At 47.6% G+C, this 19,051-nt stretch overlaps 1 protein-coding gene across 8 annotated transcripts in view; it reads left to right on the plus strand.

Annotated features, from left to right (window-relative positions):
• Positions 1 to 10,560: 10,560 nt before the first annotated feature.
• The window catches only part of STIM1 (stromal interaction molecule 1), a 231,916-nt gene continuing 223,425 nt past the window's right edge, over positions 10,561 to 19,051 (plus strand). The window contains exon 1 of one of the 8 annotated variants that reach the window (XM_055094020.3): positions 10,561 to 15,359. In XM_055094020.3, coding sequence (XP_054949995.1) covers positions 15,221 to 15,359 — 139 coding nt within the window. In that variant the 5' untranslated portion in view covers positions 10,561 to 15,220. The remainder of the gene's footprint in view (positions 15,360 to 19,051) is intronic. The other 7 variants (XM_055094017.2, XM_063608068.1, XM_034932011.3 and 4 more) reach the window with 7 other exon arrangements.

A 19,051-nucleotide genomic window follows, 5' to 3' on the forward strand; every position in this document is an offset into this window, starting at 1 on the left:
ATCTCCCCCTCTCCAGCCCCGGCCCGCCCCCAGCCTCGCCCCCGGCCCAGTCCCGGGCTTGCCACTTTCCCCTCCCAGTCCGCTGCCCCTGCGGTCAGTAAGTCAGGCCTCCCAAGGTCAAGTCTCTCCGCCTCCTCCTGGCCACCCTACCCCTGGAGGCCCTACCCTAGGCGCTAGGCGTTCGTCCTCTTCCCCCATCCCGCCCCCACCAGCCTCCGCGGGAAGATGCTGAGAAAGGCGCCCCTGGGCCCGGTGCCTTCAGTCAACCCCAGGGATAGAGTGGTGGCCGAGGCTGGGGCAGTCCCCGCCCCTGCCCTGAGCCCCGGGGGAGTGCGGGGTGGTGGTGATTCAGCAGTGGGAAGGCCCCAGACCCCTGGGGAGGGTGGGGAGACTCGGGGGGAAGAGGAGCTGGCGTCAGCACCCAAGGGAAAGACAAGATCAGCAGAGGCGCAGGCGGAGCCGCGGGCCCCAAAAACAGGATGTCGAGTCGTCATTCAGCACCGTGCAGCTCTGCGAGGCCTGGTTCTGGGGAGGGGGCGGGGCGGACGGAGGACTTGGGGCTTCCCTCGCCCCCTCGCCCCCTGTTCTGCTGGGGCGCGCAGCTGCTTGGGGCTGAAGAGCCGCACCCAGGCCTGAGGTCCAGCTTGGGCCCCGGCGACCCGCGGGTGGGCGGGCTCATGGGCGCCCTCTGGTGCTTCGCTCCCTGGCTTTGCGCTCGGAGCTTTGACTTGAGAATCCATATCCTTCGTTCAGCACAAAGTTTCTGAGCGCCTACCACGTGGAGAGAGCTAAGTGCTAGGTGCTGTGAAGAAACACAGCGTTTAAGACAGGATCCCTGTCTTCCAGAAGCTTTTCAAATAAACGGATTGATTCCAGGAATAAATAGCTTAACCTTTCTGAGCCTCAAATCTGTCTTTGGTAAAATAGAATAATTATATTTCACCCCGTAGTTTTGAAGATAACATGAGAATGGGTGTAAAAGACCTGTTGTCAATGCGTATCTCAAACACTAAACAAATATCTTTTAAAAATATCATACTCTAAGAGTCTGGCGCGGTGGCGTCTGCCTGTAATTACAGAGATGGTGAAACCTTGTCTCTATAAACACAAACACACACATATATTTTTTGACAGTCTCACGATGTCACCCAGGCTGGGGTGCAGTGGCACGATCTCGGCTCACTGCAATCTCTGCCTCCCAGGTTCATGCAATTATCCTGCCTCAGTCTCTCGAGTAGCTGGGGTTACAGGTGCATGTCACCACACCCGGCTAATTTTCGTATTTTTAGTAGGGACGGGGTTTCACCCTGTTGGCCAGGCTGGTCTCGAACTACTGATCTCAGTTGATCCACCTGCCTTGGCCTCCCAAAGTGCTGAGATTACAGGCGTCAGCCACCACACCCAGCCTACTTATATTTTTTAAAAAATAAATTTAATAGGAACCACATAAGTAATTTAAAACTGTCTATTAATGACATTTCAAAAAAGTAAAAAGAAACGAAATGAATTTTAACTATATTTGACTTAGCCATAGCCAAAGTATTATCTTTTTTTTTTTTTTTTTTTTTTTGGAGATGGAGTCTCGCTCTGTCACCAGGCTGGAGTGCAGTGGCGCGGTCTCTGCTCACTGCAACCTCCGCCTCCTGGGTTCAAATGATTCTCCTGCCTCAGTCTCCCAAGTAGCTGGGATTACAGGCACGTGCCGCCATGCCTGGCTTATATTTGTATTTTTAATGGAGATAGGATTTCACCATGTTGGCCAGGCTGGTCTTGAACTCCTCACCTCGTGATCTGCCCCCCTCAACCTCCCAAAGTGCTGGGATTACAGGCATGAGCCACTGCGCCCGGCCTCAAAATATTATCTTTTAGCATGGTAATCAACATAAAAATTATCGGTTATAAAAATTAACTGGATATTTTGCATTCTTTTCTTGTACCAAGTCTTTGAAATGTGGTGTGTATTTTATACTTACAATATGTCTCAATTTGGCTGGAAACATTTCAAGTGGTCAATAGCATGTGTAGCTGGTGGCTACTGTATCATCCTCAAAAACAGAGGCTTTATCAGATTCAGGCTGGTGAATGACTGTGTGGATGAAGTCTTTCTCAAAGATCCTTCTCTAGAAGCCTCCCCTGACCTGCCAGGCAGTGTTTGGGTCTCTTATCTCCTCTTCGGTCTGGTCCCTGTAGCCCTTCAGACAAACTCCTCTTTGTGGAGGACGTGAGAGCAGGAGGCACAAGGGGAAATTCTCATTCCCATCCATACACCATTGGGACCACTTGACATTGGGGTGCTTGGTATCTCATGAATAAAGAAAGGATTGTGAGCCCCATAAATGACAGGGTTCAGAGGACACCATACGCTAAAGCAGCTTCTATGACGCCATTAAAGATTACGTCCCAGCACAAAAGTTTTTTTTGGTTTGTTTGTTGTTTTTTTTTTAGATGGGAATCTCACTATGTTGCCTAGGCTGTCCTGGATCTCCTGGGCTCGAGTCATCCTCCCACCTCAGCCTTTCAAGTAGCTAGGACTACAGGCACACACCACCACATCCAGCTCCAGAAGAAATGTTTCTGATATGCGTTCCTAGAATTCCCTTCCCAGGACTTAAGAACAGGAAAAACAGTGGAGCTATGGACTCTCTCCCCTTCAACCAGAGAAGGTTCGCTTTTTATCTGATTTATTTACTAGTATTCTGCATTAAGAGTTTAATTTTGTTTTTAAGTTTCCTGCAAAAAATATTTGAAAATCAATTTAAGGACATAGTGATAAGAGTAGGGAGCACATTAGGTGCTGCAGATTGAAAGACTGGATTGGCAGCCTGGGATCAGATTGCATTTCCTGAGCCTGTAAGTGTCTTGGGCTTGCCTAGCCCTGGTTTAGGAGGGAGAACCTGATCCAGCCTCAAAGATCTCATGGTCTGATGAAGTATAGGACTTTGCATATGAAGCTATCAGAGGAGGAGGAAAAAGTCCAAGCCTGGGCTTTAGAAAACCTTCAAGTCTGGCCTGGCACAATGGCTCACGCCTGTAATCTTAGCACTTTGGGAGGCTGAGGCAGGCGGATCATGGGGTCAGAAGATCGAGACTATCCTGGCCAACATGGTGAAACCCCGTCTCTACTAAAAATACAAAAATTAGCTGGGTGTGATGGCGCATGGCTGTAACCCCAGCTACTCGGGAGGCTGAGGCAGGAGAATCACTTGAACCCAGGAGGCGGAGGTTGCAGTGAGCCGAAATCGCGCCACTGCACTTCAGCTTGGCGACGGAGCGAGACTCCATCTCAAAAAAACAAACAAACAAACAAAAACCACAAACAAACTTGAAGTCTGTCTTGGCTCAGACAGACAGATTGAGATTTTAGGCTAGGCCCCACCCTTCTCTGTCTCAAACTCTTCCACTGGAAAACAGAGGTTGAACTAGATGATACCTTTGAGCTCTCATCTTCTATGATACACTCTTCAGAATAATAATTAAGGTTTATGCATATAGCATGTTGCTCATAGTTCTTTAATACCATTTAGGTCATCATGCTTTGTGCTCTAGTAAATTGCATCTGTGCCTAATATCTGTCTCCCCCACTGACTATAAGTCCTTTGAGGTTGCGTCTGATTCATTTCTGTGTCCACCCACTGGGCCTGACAGAGGCAGGCCTGAGCACACATTTGCCTTCACTAAACATCCATAATGTTAAATTGCTTTAATAAAGTTCTAATATGTGTAGAACAATCAGACTCCAGGTAACTTGGAAATACTTTTGTGGCACAGGTATAGGAAGGGCCAGAGGAAAGGGAAGCAGGTGGACAGGTGGAGCTGTCCGTAAAGGCTTCTTGAAGGAGGAGAAATGCTGACTTGAAGAGGGTAGGAAGAGGGCACAATCCCAAATGGGCTGTTTCTTTTTTCTACTCTCTCACTAGCTTTCCCTGAATAGGTGAGTTCTTGGTAGGTGGTGTGCATGTATGCTTACAAGCAGCTGAGAGACAAGGACATTGAACCTGGACATTTAGAAGTGAGATAATATGAAAGCACTTGGTGGGGTAGAATAGAGATCACAGACAGGTTTTGGAGACAGATTAGGATGGTTGTAACACAGTATGGCCTTTGATTAGTCGTATGAGATCTCCCATATGCATAAATATTCAATGTATATTTATTGAAAATCTTCTTGGTGCCAGACATAGTGTTACATGCCAATCATGAAGTAGAGAAAACTGCCCTGATATAACTGGTAAGGGAGATAGACCTTAAACAGGTAATCATACAAAAGTAGAGTGCTGCTGGGCATGGTGGTGTTTGTCTCCAGTTCTAGTTCCTCAGGGGGATAAGGCAGGAAGATTGCTTGAGCCCAAGAATTTCAGACCAGCCTGGGCAACATAGCAAGAACATTTCTCCAGAAAAAAAAGTACAGAATACTGTAAGAGCATATAACAGAGCCAACTTCTCAGTCTTAGTTTCATTTTAAAATGGGAATGGCTGGGCGTGGTGGCTCATGCCTGTATTCCTAGCACTTTGAGAGGCCAAGGTGGGACAATCACTTGAGCCCAGGAATTTGTAACCAGCCTAGGCAATCATAGCAAGACCCCATCTGCATACACACACAAAAATTAGCTGGGCATAGTGGCACATGCCTGTAGTCCCAGTTACTTGCTAGGCTGAGGTGGGAGGATCACTTGAGTCTAGGTGTTTGAGGTTGCAGAGAGCTATGATCATGCCACTGCACTCCAGTCTGGGTGACACAGTCAGATCCTGTCTCTAAAAACTAACAAATAAAAAACAATAAAATGGGACTGGCAAGTGCTGCATGAGATTGTGAGTATTAAACGACATAATGCATGTGGAGCCCTCGTAAATTGCCCTAGGGTACAGCAAATAAACATTAGTTAATTTCTCCACACTCCCTTGATGTTTTCAGGTATCCCCCAACCCTTGGTTAATTCTTCCCTCTCTCTCAATGTCAAAATGCTAAAGCTGACTAGTTTCCCTGAGAGAGGAGGGGACAGAGAGTGAGAGGAGAAAGGCCCTGAACTGATCTCACCAGTGCCCTGAGGATTCCAAAGGGGTCTTCCCAGCCTATTCCTCACTGAACTCCAGCTCCAGGAGCTCACCAGTGATCCACAGGGGTCTTGGCTTAGCCCCAGTCCCAGCCCCTTTAGGTTACCCTTAAATCTGAATTCTCTTTTGCCTCTGCTGTGGCTCCAGGGGACTCAGCCTTCTTGGGGCTCCTCTTGATCCTTTGGTCTTCCCTCTCTCAGCCAGCCTCAGGAGTAGAACACAGTTTCCTCTTCATTATTTCTTTCTTTTTTTTTTTTTTGAGACAGAGTCACCCAGGCTGGAGTGCTGTGGCACGATCTCTGCTCACTGCAACCTCCGCCTCCTGGATTCAAGCAATTCTCCTGCCTCAGCCTCCTGATTAGCTGGAATTACAGGCATTCACCACCACGCCCAGCTAACTTTTTCTATTTTTAGTAGAGACAGGGTTTCACCATGTTGGCCAGGCTGGACTCGAACTCCCGACCTCAGGTGATCCGCCCACCTGGGCCTCCCAAAGTGCTGGGATTACAGGCGTGAGCCACCGTGCGTGGCCTTTATTTTATTTTTTATTTTTTGAGATGGAATTTTGGCCTGTAGCCCAGGTTGGAGTGCAATGGCACGATCTCAGCTCACTGCAGCCTCCACCTCCCAGGTTCCAATGATCCTCCTACCTCAACCTCCTAAGTAGCTGAGATTACAGTTGCCTGCCACCCGCCTGGCTACTTTTTTGTATTTTTAGTAGAGATGGGGTTTCACCATGTTGGCAAGGCTGGTCTTGAACTCCTAACCTCAAGTGATCCACCTGCTTCGGCCTCCCAAAGTGCTGGGATTACAGGCATGAGCCCCTGTGACTGGCCTCCTTTTCATTACTCCTCTTTATTGCTGCCCCCCAAAACAAGTCCAATATCCCATTTTGTTGGCTTTGATGGGCCAGACAGGAGACAGCAGAAAGAACTAAAAAGAGGTGACAAATTAAACAAAGTTCTAGAGTCACAACCTCTGATCTTTTTTCTTTTTTTCTTTTTTTTTTTTTTTGTTTTGGAGATGGAGTCACGCTCTGTCACCCAGGCTGGAGTGCAGTGGCGCAGTCTCGACTCACTGCAACCTCCACCTCCCAGGTTCAAGCCATTCTCCTGCCTCAGCCTCCCGAGTAGCTGGGACTACAGACGAGCACCACCACGATGGCTAATTTTTGTATTTTTAGTAGAGATGAGGTTTCACCATGTTGGCCAGGCTGGTCTTGAACTCTTGGCCTCAAGTGATCTGCCTGCCTCAGCCTCCCAAAGTGCTGGGATTACAGGCTTGAGCCACCACATCTGGCCGATCTTTTGTTCTTGACTCTCTCAAGGAACTAAATGGATGAAGGGTGTGTGGACAATGGCCATGCCCTATCTTCCAAGAGGGTCCCTTCTCCCAGGCAGGCAGAACAATAGTTGTCCTGTTTGCCTCCAGGACAGCTTTGCATCTTTGACATTTTCTAAGCCCAGTGGTAGTACCCACATCATCTGGCATAATGCCCCTCCAGGAAAGTTCTCCTTCCTCAGTCCTGGTATTCTAAGAGCAACCCAACTATAGCTGCCCAGTTGATTCGGGATTCCCTGGGGAAATTTTCCCCAATTCTCATCTTTGCCATTTACTTGCTGTGTGATCCTGGAGAAGTTGCTGAATAATAATTTAGGAAAACAACTTAGATATGTTTTACACGTATTAACTCAATAAATATAACAAGTCTATAAGGCAGGTAATATTATTTCCATTTTACAGATAAGAATACTCACAGATAGGCCAGGTGAGGTGGCTCACGCCTGTAATCCCAGCACTTTGGGAGGCCGAGGTGGGTGGATCACCTGAGGTCAGGAGTTCAAGATCAGCCTGACCAGTATGGTGAAATCTTGTTTCTACTAAAACAAAAAGTACAAAAATTAGCCGGGCATGGTGGTGTGTGCCTGTAATTCCAGCTACTCGGAGGCTGAGGCAGGAGAATTACTTGAACCAGGGAGGTGGAGGTTGCAGTGAGCCAAGATCATGCAATTTCACTTCAGCCTGGGTGATAGAGCAAGACTCTGTCAATAGCAAAAACAACAACAAAAAAAAAACACAAAACAAAACAAAAAAACCTCGCAGATAGCAAAATTGAACGTGTCAGTTTTAATTTCCTTTGTAAGATGAATCTAAATTGTGTTACACCTCAGGATTGCTGTGGATATTCATTACATGGGATAACATGTAAGCTCCAGGAGGGCAAGAAGTTTTGCTTGTTTTACTTAGTGCTATATTCCTAGTGCCTAGAACAGTGCCTGGTATGAAAATACTTTGCTCAGTAAATATTGGTTGAATGAATGATTGAATGTAGCACGTTTAGCATAATATCTAGCAGACAATAGTATCTTCCAAAACCATAGCTATTATTTAAACTTGATCTGTCTTGCCTGCTCACCTGGTCATCTAATCAATCACCAAATATTTCTCAAATCTGAACACTTTTCTATTCCCGTCATTATTGTCCAAATTAGACTTCAGGTCTTGCCCAAGGTCACACAGCGGTGAGCTGGGTTATCAGCACAGGTCTGTCAGACCATGTCACTTGTTTCCAGCTTCTACCTTTTCCAATACTTTCTCAACACTATTGCCAAAGTAATTTCTGCAAATCACAGTTACCTGATCTTGGTGTAATTCTTTAACGGCCCTGAAATTCCTTGCAGAATAAGAGCCAACATTTTTGAGCACGTTACTCTACGCGAAGCACTGTGCCAATTGTTTTACACTTATGAACTCATCTAAGCCTTACAGGATCCTACTTTTTTCAGATGGAGGAATCGGAGGGCAGAGAGATTGAGTAACTGGCCCAGAGTCACACAGCATTGCTTGGATGTGAATCTAGGCAGTCTGATCCTAGAACCCCACTTACTCACCCACACACCCCAATCTGTGAGTCTGCACAGCCTGACTGCTTTAGACTGTTACTTGTCCTTCCTCTGTGCTCCCTCACCTATTCCTGTACCAATCCCTCTCGAGACATATTGACATGTACTAATTATCTCTACACACACACACACACACACACACACACACACACACACTCACCCCATTTTTTTTCCCGTAAAAATGGACCTCTTTGAGAGTAGGAACTAAGTTGTTACAAATAGGTGCTCAGTAGGTGTTAAATGAATGAATGAACATTGCAAGCAAGATTCTAGAACTGACTCTGAATGAGGAGATGATTCTCTGTGTGAAACTAGCCTAGGAAAAGCTGTTGCTAGAAGCTAAGGTCTCTCCTCACTCTCTACCCACCCAGACCTTGGGCAATTTCTCAGCGATAGCTATACTTTCCGTTTTTGGACACCAGGGAGCGCTACTAATAATGCAACCCAAACTAGGGGATTCCTAAATTTTTCTGAGCAGATTTTGGACTCTCAATTATTATTTCTAGCAAAGTCTCCCTCATTTTCTGAATGAAAGCTATTGGTAACCAGAAACCCTGTGGTGTGGAGAAAGGACAGTTATGCTGCTGTGCAGAACACACATCATTCATTTATTCACTTAGCGAAACGTTTATTGAGTACCAGCTATGTAATGGGCAACCTAGACTGTGAAAATATAAAGATGAATAAAATGCAGCCCTTGATGAGCTCAGAGGCTAATGTAGAAGATATATATTTATTAAATAATCATAATTCAGCTGCGCATGGTGGCATGTGCCTGCAGACGCAGCTACTCGGGAGACTGAGGTGGGAGGATCTCTCGAGTCCAGGAATTCAATGCTGCAGTGAACTATAATTGCACCACTGCACTTTAGCCTGGGCAACAGAGTGAGAACCTGCCTCTAAAAGTAAATAAATAAATAAATAAAAAAGAATATTCCTATTCAAAAAATAAAACTCACTTAAGTCCAGGAGGTTAAGGCTGTAGTAAGCCATGATCATACTACTGCACTCCAGCCTGAGTAACAGAGAAAGACCCTGTCTCTAAAAAAAAAAAATCATAATCAAATTACATAAGTACTCTAAGGTATAGAAGAAGACTGAAGAGACAGGGCAAGTCAGGCAAGGTGCTAAAGTGGGGTGGAGCTTTTGAGTTTTTCTAAAAATCATAACCCTTGATTTATGGTAAGATAACATCATTGGTCAGGGCATGGATGCTTTTATTTCATTTGAGCTGAGACTTGAAGGATGGGGAGGGAATCCCAAAGAAGAAAGCAAGCTTGGCTCTCACCTACCACTTTATCTCCTGAGCCTCAGTTTCTTCATCTTTAAAATGAGTAAAGTAGTCCCCTCTTATCCATGGAGAATGTATTCCAAGACCCCAGTGGATGCGTGAACTGCATATAGTATCAAACTCTCTATATATTGTTTTCCTATACACATACCTATGATAAATCTTAATTTATAAATTGTACACAGTAAGAGATGAACAAAAATAACTAATAATAAAATAGATCAATTGTGGTCTCTCTCTCTCCTCTCTCTGTCAAAATATCTTATTGTACCATACTCACCCCCCCCCTTTTTTTTTTTTTTTTTTTTGAGATGGAGTCTCGCTCTGTCACCCAGGCTGGAATGCAGTGGTGCAGTCTTGGCTCTCTGCAACCTCTGCCTTCTGGGTTCAAGCGATTCTCCTGCCTTAGCCTCCCGAGTAGCTGGGATTACAGGCACGTGCCACCACACCCTGCTGATTTTTATATTTTTAGTAGAGACCAGGTTTCACCATGTTGGCCAGGCTGGTCTTGAACTCCTGACCTCAGGTGATCTGCCCTCCTCGGCATCCCAAAGTGCTGGGATTACAGGTGTGAGCCACTGCACCCGAACCCCATAGTCACCTATTTTTGGACAGAAGTTGACCTCAGGTCAACATGGGGACCACCGTGTAGCCCCTGTTTTATCTAGCAGAGCTTCTGTGAGGAAGAGATGAGATAATACATGTGAAAACTCTTGCAAACAGTGGAATAGAGGCATAAGAATTAGTTAATCCAATTTGATTTAGCCAACATCTTCAGAACATCTAAGCAAGGCCCTAAGATTAATGCAAGGGAGATATACTGCATAGGTATAAAAAGAGAGATGGGGAGAAAGCTCTCTGTTTCCCCCTGAGGCTTACAATATGGTGAGGGGGTCCTTTCTTTTTTTTTTTTTTTTTAAACAGATTTTTGCTCTATCACCTGGGCTGGAGTGCAGTGGCAATCACAGCTCACTGCAGCCTCGACCTCCTGGGCTCAAGCCATCCTCCTGGCTCAGCCCCCTGAGTAGCTGGGACTACGGGGACACACCACCATGCCAAATTAATGTTTGTATTTTTTTGTAGAGACAGAGTCTCACTATGTTGCCTAGGCTGGTCTCAAACTCCTGGGCTCTAGTGATCCTCCCATCTCAGCCTCCCAAAGTGCTAGGATTTTAGGTGTGAGCCCTAGTACATACCTGGGTTCTTGCAAGGGTCACACTTTTAGAAGGACGAAGCATAGGGGCTTATAGAGATGAGGGTCACAGATTCTGATCAGGTTTCAGAATTTTTTTATTTTGTAGAATATTAAAGCTGCACTGGGTCAATAATCTGGTAGCTGACCAGTTTATAGTTGGGGAGACTGAAATTCAGAGGGGAACTGACTTTTCTAGTGTCACATCGTGATCTTGGAGGCAGAGAAGACACCAGAAGTTTCTTCCTGTTGCCCAGGCTGTGGCTTTGGCTCCCAGGCACCATTTATTTGTTATTTTATTTTATTTTTGAGATGGAGTCTCGCTTTGTCACCCATGCTGGAGTCTGGTGGCGTGATCTTGGCTCACTGCAACCTCTGCCTCCCACATTCAAGTGATTCTCCTGCCTCAGCCTCCTGAGTAACTGGGGTTACAGGCACACGCCACCACGCCCAGCTAATTTTTGTATTCTTAGTAGATATGGGGTTTCATCATGTTGGCCAGGCTGTTTTCAAATCACTGACCTCAAGTGATCTGCCGGCCTTGGCCTCCCAAAGTGTTGGGATTACAGGTGTGAGCCACGGCGCCTGGTCATTTATTTTTATTTTTAATTGTGGTTAAAAAATACATAACATACATTTTGCCAGCTTAATTTTTTTTTTTTTTTTTTTTGAGACAGAGTCTTGCTCTGTTGCCCAGGCTGGAGTGCAGTGGCGCGATCTCGGCTCACTGCAAGCTCCACCTTCCAAGTTCACGCCATTCTCCTGCCTCAGCCTCCTGAGTAGCTGGGACTACAGGTGCCCGCCACCACGCCCGGCTAATTTTTTGTATTTTTAGCAGAGACGGGATTTCACCGTGTTAGCCAGGATGGTCTCGATCTCCTGACCTCGTGATCTGCCTGCCTTGGCCTCTTAAAGTGCTGGGATTACAGGCATGAGCCACCGTGCCCGGCCTCATGTTAATCATTTTTAAGTGTACAGTTTAGTCATGTTAGGTACATTCGCATTGTTGTGCAGCCAATCTCCAAAACTTTTTTCATCTTGTAAAATTGAAACTATTCCCAGCTTTCCCCTCTCCCCAGTCTCTGGCAACCACTACTCTACTTTCTGTCTCTATGAATTTGACTGTTTTAGGTACATTCATATAAATGAAATCACAGTATTTATCCTTTTGTGACTGGCTTATTTCACTTAGCTGGCTGTCTTCAAGGTTCATCCATGTTGTAGCATGGTCAGGATTTCCTTCTTGCTTAAGGCTGTGTACTATTTAATTGTACGTATGTAGCATATTTTGTTTATCCGTTCATCCATCCATGAACACTTGGGTTACTTTCACCTTGTGGCTGTTGTGAATAATGCTGTTATGAACATGGGTGTACAATTTTCAAGACCCTGTTTACATTTTCTGGGTGTACACCCAGAATTGAAATTGGTGCATCGTAGTAACTATTTTTAGTTCTTAGACACCATTTTAGTGTCACAGGAAATTTGACAGCTTCCAAGAGGTTTAAGGTCTTGGTGTAAATTGGTAACAGACCCTGGCTTCCTGCCTCCAAGACCTGTTTGTTGTACCAAATAGATAAGCACCCATAACCCCGAAGAAATCATATGGTGGTGAAAAGAAATGCTGTAGTCAAGTTTGAAGGAAATTGTGTTAAACATGCTTTACTTTGCTCATTTCTTTCATGTTCTCTTAGGCAAATGAGTGCACAGGCAGGAGAGCTGGCTTAGGTAGAAATGATCAACTGTCAGTCTGAGTGATTAATCTGGGCTGCAGACATGTTTTCTGTGGCCTATATAAGGTTTTATCCTTTTAAACGAATTGCTAATATATTTTTAAAAAGGATATGTCATATGAAAGTCCAGATTTCCATCTTCTCTCTCTCTCTCTTTTTTTTTTTAAATTGAGACAGGGTCTTGCTCTGTTGCCCAGGCTGGAGTGCAGTGGTGTGATCATGGCTCACTGCAGCCTTGAGCTCCTGGATTTAAGCGATCATCCCCTCTCAGCCTGCTGAGTAGCTGGGACCACAGAAGCCAGATACCACTCATGGCTAATTAAAAAATTTTTTTTTGTAGAGATGGGGGTCCCACTGTGTTTCCCAGGCTGGTCTTGAACTCATGGGCTCAAGTAATCCTCCCACTTTGGCCTCCCAGAGTGCTGGGATTAGAGATATGAGTCACTGCGCCCAGCCCCATCTTCTCTTAATGACACTCCAGCAATACTAGGCCCATCTTTCTGCCTGCTCTCCACAGTCCCCACCACTCCCTATTACTCCTACCTACTTTTCTTAATTGAATTACCTACCTGCCCATTTTGCCATTTGAATTTAAGACCCCTGGCTCAGAGAATAGGTCTAGGAGAACCTAGGTAGGGTTTCAACTGTTCTGGTCAATTTTCCAATATTCCGGTATTGAGTATTAGTTTTTAGTATCTGAGTGTTCCAGTGAATTAACTCATGTAATCCAGCTTTTACAGAGCACTTACTATGTGCAGGGTCTATGGCTGGGTCCTAATGTCACAGAGATGAATGAGGCACAGTCTCTGACCTGAAAAGCGGCAATCACTATCTGTTGGGGGAGGGGCAGACAGATGTAATGGTCCAATTTTGGCCACAGACTGATTTTGAAGGGGTGGGCAGAGTCAAAGTTTCTAAGGAGACACATTGAGCTGTATCTGGAAGAATAAGAGACCAGCTGCATGAGGAACTGGGAGCAGGGGAGAGTGTTTCATGCAGAAGCAACAGCAGATACAAAGACTGTGAGGTGGCTGAGTTTGACGTGTTTAGGAACTTAACGAAGGCTAGTGTGACAGGAGCTTAACAGAGCCGGGAGAGTGGTAGTAGGTTACGTTAGCCATGTATTTTTATATCAACGGCCTAACCCTTAAGCCAGGCAGCTGTTGGGCAAATTCGTGTTCCCAGTCTTCAAAGGGCTTGCTCAGAACAGGTAGCTGGTTTAGCACTGTCAGTCAGAGGAGGGACTGGGCCTGATCCTTTCCTCTGCGTCTGGTGCCAAGGACAGGGCAGGGCACAGAGGTTTCAGTCAAGATCTGCTGACAGCACGCTTGAGAAGAGAACAGGAAGTGCAGGCTTTGTTGAAGGAGGCTCAGGCGTGGCTCTGTCTTCTTTGGCGCACTCATTCTCAAGTCGCTGACACCTCCTCCACCAGAGAGGTAGCTGAGAGAATGAGATGCAGGGAGGAAGCATTTACAGGCCCCACCGAAAAACCTTAAAGGGCTGAGAGCTTGAGGGCAGGTAGGAAAACGGGCTGTGAGAGCTAAGGGAGGGCATCCCACTTAGCTTGGAGGGGAAGGGAGGCGGGGTCAGGAAAGCAGATGGCACCCTTTAGCCCAGACTCAAGGAATGTGTAGGGGAATTTTAGCTAGAGTGGTTTGGACATTTCATTTTGCTTTCTGGCATCATCATTTCCTCAGAAAACACTCGCAGGCCCCAGTGGCCCTAGTGGGCCTCCCCCGGGGCGGGTCTTAGCTTCACTCCCCAGCCCTCTGCAAAAGAGCAGGCCCTCCCAGGAGCGCCAAGTCCTGTCTGCAGTTTGCTGATTTTCCCACCAGGGGCCGCTGCGCATGGGCGACGAAGCGCGCGGGTTCCCAAGCCGCAGAGAGGCGGAAGCCGATTGGTTGTCAGGCGAGGCGCGAGGGCGGAGCCTGGGAACTGGCCGGGAGTTGGGGGCTGGGAGCTCGCCCCCGGGCCGAGCCGGGTCGGGCTGTTGTCGCCTCAGGCAGCTCCTGGGAGGCTAACGTTGTGTCCTGGGCCTCTGTTTAGACAGCTCTAGAACTGAGGCGAGTGGAGCAGCACCAAGGCCCGGAGATCGGGGCAGGGCAGCTGCTGTCGCCGCCGCCGCAGGCCTGAGTTACCTGAGTAACTGCGGGTCAGGGACCCGCCCGACGGCCCGCGGTTGGCGCTGGAGACTCTCGGTGGGGAAAGGGAAGCTGGGACTTGATCCTTTGCGCGGGATCCTGGCAAAGACTAGCGCGGGCCGGGGGTCCGGGAGAGCCCGCTAGGGGCGGGGATTCCGGGGAGCCGTCTTCACCGGTTATTCCGGGATCCAGCTGGGCGCTGGGGCTGGCCCGCGCTTCGCTGGGGGCCGGGCGGCGCGGGGCGGGCCCGCGGGAGAGCACGCCCCCGCCCGCCCCGGGCCCGCCCCGCGCCGCCCGCCCGCCTGGAAGCCGCTGTCCTGGGCCTGGCCGGTGTGCGTCCGCCTGCTGGACCTGGGCACCGCCAGCCGCCTGGGCACGGGACTGGGCGGGGGCGCTGACCTCGGCCTAGGAGGCCCAGGATCCCGGAGACGCCCGCGCCCTCAGGACCCTGCGGGTCGCACGCCCTCCCCAGCTTCTGCTGCTCGCCGCTCTTCGGCAGGGCGAGCTCAGGTGCCCCCTTCTCGCCTCTCTTCTCTTCTCTTCCTCCTCCACTCCTGTGCCCGCGGAGACTCCGGCCGCCCCCTTCCGCAGGGGTGTAGTAATCTGCGGAGCTGACAGCAGCCCCGCAGCCACCCTGCCCGAAGTCTCCGGAAGCGGCACGAGCTCAGGCCGCCGCAGCCCCGGCGGACCCACCGTTGGACCTGAGGAGCCAGCCCTCCTCCCGCACCCAAACTTGGAGCACTTGACCTTTGGCTGTTGGAGGGGGCAGGCCCGCGGGTGGCTGGACAGCTGCGGAGCCGCGAGGGCATCTTGCCTGGAGACCGTCGGCTGCACTCCCGGGCTCCTGACTTTGCCTCTGGGATCCCGAGGTGTCCACATCAGACGCATGTTGACTGAGACCTAGAGTCATGGATGTATGCGTCCGTCTTGCCCTGTGGCTCCTCTGGGGACTCCTCCTGCACCAGGGCCAGAGCCTCAGCCATAGTCACAGTGAGAAGGCGACAGGAACCAGCTCGGGGGCCAACTCTGAGGAGTCCACTGCAGCAGGTAAGGCCTTGCTGCGGGCTGGACTGGGCTGGAGGCTTTGGCTCAGGACTGAGTGGCCCGAAGTGGGCAAGTTGAAATCTAGGTTTGTACATGTGAGGTTCATGGAGGATTCACACATGGCACTGCCTGTTCCAAGTAGTTCAAGAAGTTCTTTCTGGTCAGTAGTCATGGCAAATGCCTGTATCTTTCCTGAACAACTTTCCTCATCCCCCGCACTCAGGATTTTTTTTGTTGGCAGTAAGAAGAAGCCTTTGGGGCAACTTGACCTTTTAGATCAGCAAGGAAAGACCCCATCTTAGGCCTACTTGTCTGGAAGAATGGCCTGGTGAGATGATAAGTTCATTGCTCCTATTCGGTTTTAGTACTGAGCAGCATGGGGGAGGTTGGGGCCACTTATGTTGGAAAGGGAAAGTTAAGGCTGGGCCAACTCTGTTGCCTGAAAGCCTGGTGTTCAGGTGTGCCTATTCCAACAACCGTGGGAACCCTAGTCCCACCCTTCCCTTAGGTAGTCTTGTCTCTTTGCTGTGCGCATTTGAAATATCCAGGCAGTTTCTTAGATGGAATCCTATTTACCACTAGGGTGTTAAATGGCCTTTTCTTGAGATAGACATGATATAATTCCTGGGACCACTTGTTGACTTATTCTGTTTCTTCTGACTGATGAGGGTGGGAATTCCATGCTCCAGGTTTTTTTTTTTTTTTTCCCTGAGTCTGCTTGCTAGGGAAACCATGCTACTTTTGATCTGTCATGGTTTTTCCTATGCAGTTGTGAAGGCTTATCAGGCAGCAGGAGCCCTGGTATACTTTTGCAGTAGAAAGGAACACTTTTATGTTTTGTTTTGTTTTTTTGAGACAGGGTCTTGATCTGTCGTCCAAGCTGGAATGCAGTAGTGTGATCACAGCTCACTACAGCCTCAAACTCCTGGGTTCAAGTGATCCTCCTGCCTCAGCCTCCCGGTAGCTGGGACTAAACACAAGAGCCACTGGGCCTGGCTAACTTTTTTTTTCTTTCTATTTTTAATTTTTTGAACAGACACTGTCTCTCTGTGTTGTGCAGGGATCCCTCCCAAAGTGCTGGGATTACAGGTGTGAGCCACTGTACCCATCAAGGAACTCTATTAAAATCCAGTCATTTTACATAAGGCTTAGAAGATCAGTTCTCTTTTCCCATTTCTCTCACCCTTTGGCTGTGATCTGCCCAAAGCTGTGACCTGCAATGTGGGGAGAGTTTATAGATGAGTTGTTTCTGAGCATAAGCAAGTTCAAATGAGGGAATGGCTCAGTGGGCACCTGCTGATACAAGTCAGAAAAGGAAATATAGGTCATGGTGGCTGGGGAGTTTCATGGATGGATCCAGAAGCTGGCTTTGGTGGTAGACCCTTTATTGGGCAATACCCTTTTAAGTTCCAGATGTTCCAAGAGGTCTGGTTTCCAAATGAGGCCAGGGTTGCCCATGTGTAAGTAGGATACCTGGCTGTTGCTTTCTAGATAGATTCTTTTTGCCTATTAATCCTGTCTCTCCATAGAGAGTCTCCTTGACCTTTGAGACCTGGCTGAAAGCTTGGTTCTCATTGGGCTATGAAGGGAAAGACTAGTGGGCAAATGTAGATTGAACTGTGAAGTAGACCTAATTATCATCTCTTCCTGTCCCTGTGACATTCCTATTTATAACTGATAATATGTCTTTTTTCACTCCAAAATATGAGTGCCTGACATAAAATGAATATTTTTTGGAGAGTGGGTGTTCTATATTTTAGACATAAGCTAAAGGGATGAAATTTTGAATGTAGACATTGGCTGGCTATTAGGAAGGTTGTTTTTTTTTTCGCCTGAAGTAAAAGGCATTCTAGCCTTCCTCAGGACCACCCCGTGACTTGAGCTTTTGGAGACAATTCTTCACACAACATATATTTCAGAGGCCTGGCTATGCTGATTATACCACTTAGGCCTACTCATGCTCAGTTTAGAAACTGGTTTCTGTTGTCACAATAATAGTGAATTCCAGGGAGGAAAGTCTCAGAGAGACCCTAGGTGCTGTGAATGCCTAAGGTTTGTGGAAACCTGGAGGTTCTAGCACTATTGTTGTGGTAGGTTTTCCCCTTGGGTCTACCTGGGGTTTTGTCTTTGACTCAGTCAGGGACTTGTTTTTGCAAAGAGGTGGTTCATATAGACTGGGATCTGCAAAAAAGTTTGGAGAGAAACTTTCTATGCAACTAGGAACTCTTGCATCCTTTCCGGCCTCTCCGTATCCCCAGAACACAGGAGGAGCTTTACTTGCTCTTAAAACTACTACTTTTAAAAATCAGATTCAACATACCCAGTCAATTTGTGTGTTCTCTGCAGTTTGTATTTTACAATTACATAGCTGTTTTTCCAACAGAGTCTCACAATAGCCCTGTTACAATGCAGGGCAAGTGGTATTGTCCCCATTTTTATGGGTGAAGAAACCTGGGCCTGTGCTTGGTCTTTCTTATAGGCAGGTCTTCTGATGCTTAAGTCTTGGATTTCTTCCATCTTCTCAGGTCCTGCCCTGTTAAAGGAGTGCTAGGCAGGGCTGGAGAATGTTGCTTTCCTTCTGACAATTAGGCAGGCCTTGGTGACTCTGTAGCTGAGAGCCAAGAAAAGGGCTGCACTTTTTTTCTGCTCTGGAGAGTCTTTTGCAGGGGCCCAGAGAATTTGATTTTTTCTCTTTTGGATGTATATACCCATCTGTCTCTTTTTAGTTAGTTAAAATATTTGATCCTAAGATTGATTTAGTTAAAATGCTTATGGCTTTAGCATGCATACAATAAACACTATGAAAGCCTGATTCTGCAGTGAAGGCAGGTGCTCTACAAGGAGGATCTCTCATTGGGCCGTGGAGAGGCCATTCCTGTCACCCTTTGGCTCTTTAATACCTGTACACCCAGCCATGCTAGGTCACTTTCTCAGTAAAGATCTGTGCCTGCCTGTGCTACTCTGGGGCTTGCGTTTCTGAAGCTGGCCTGATACGGATGCTTGGAACCGTCCTTAGACTCTAGAAAACAACAATGGTTTCTGTAGAATGTGCATGTGGGACCTCAGGTGGAGTCTGGAGTTATGGCTGCCAGTGTTGGAGGTATTGAGGGCCTCTAATCAGGAACTGTGGTTTAGTTCAGTGTAGCTAGGACAGGGCCTTGGAGGATAGGCATCTAGGCAGTGTGCAGAGTGCAGGCTGGCTTCTCAATCAACCTCTGATGGAGTGGCAGGCCAGAACCCTGCCTCCCTCCCCCAGCTAGTTGCTGCTGCCTCCAAGGCTATAAATGGCCTGGCCATCTTGGTAGCTATGCTAATTTTAGCTGAGGGTGGCTCCCGGAACTGGGCTGGGGCCAAGAGCAGGTAGGTGGGGCTTGGCTGAAGCTAATACTGGGGCCTGGGGAGAGGGACACACTAAGCCTGGGGTAGCCAGGATATAATCTGCTCCCAGGCCTCAGCTTTGACAATCACCCTTAGCTAGGTTAATTGATTCAGCAAACATTGAACAATGCCAGCTCATGTGGTATTTATTAAACAAGTATTAATATTTGAGTGCCTTCTCTGGGCTAGGTCATATGTTCCTGTGGGGATTTAAGGATGAACAAAACAGACATGTTCCTTCCCTCATGGAAGTTACAGTCTTGTTGATGAGACAGATAATAAACACATAAATAAATATATTATCTTGTGGAAAATGT

Source organism: Pan paniscus, chromosome 9 (assembly GCF_029289425.2).
Source record: "Pan paniscus chromosome 9, NHGRI_mPanPan1-v2.0_pri, whole genome shotgun sequence".
NCBI lineage: Eukaryota > Metazoa > Chordata > Mammalia > Primates > Hominidae > Pan > Pan paniscus.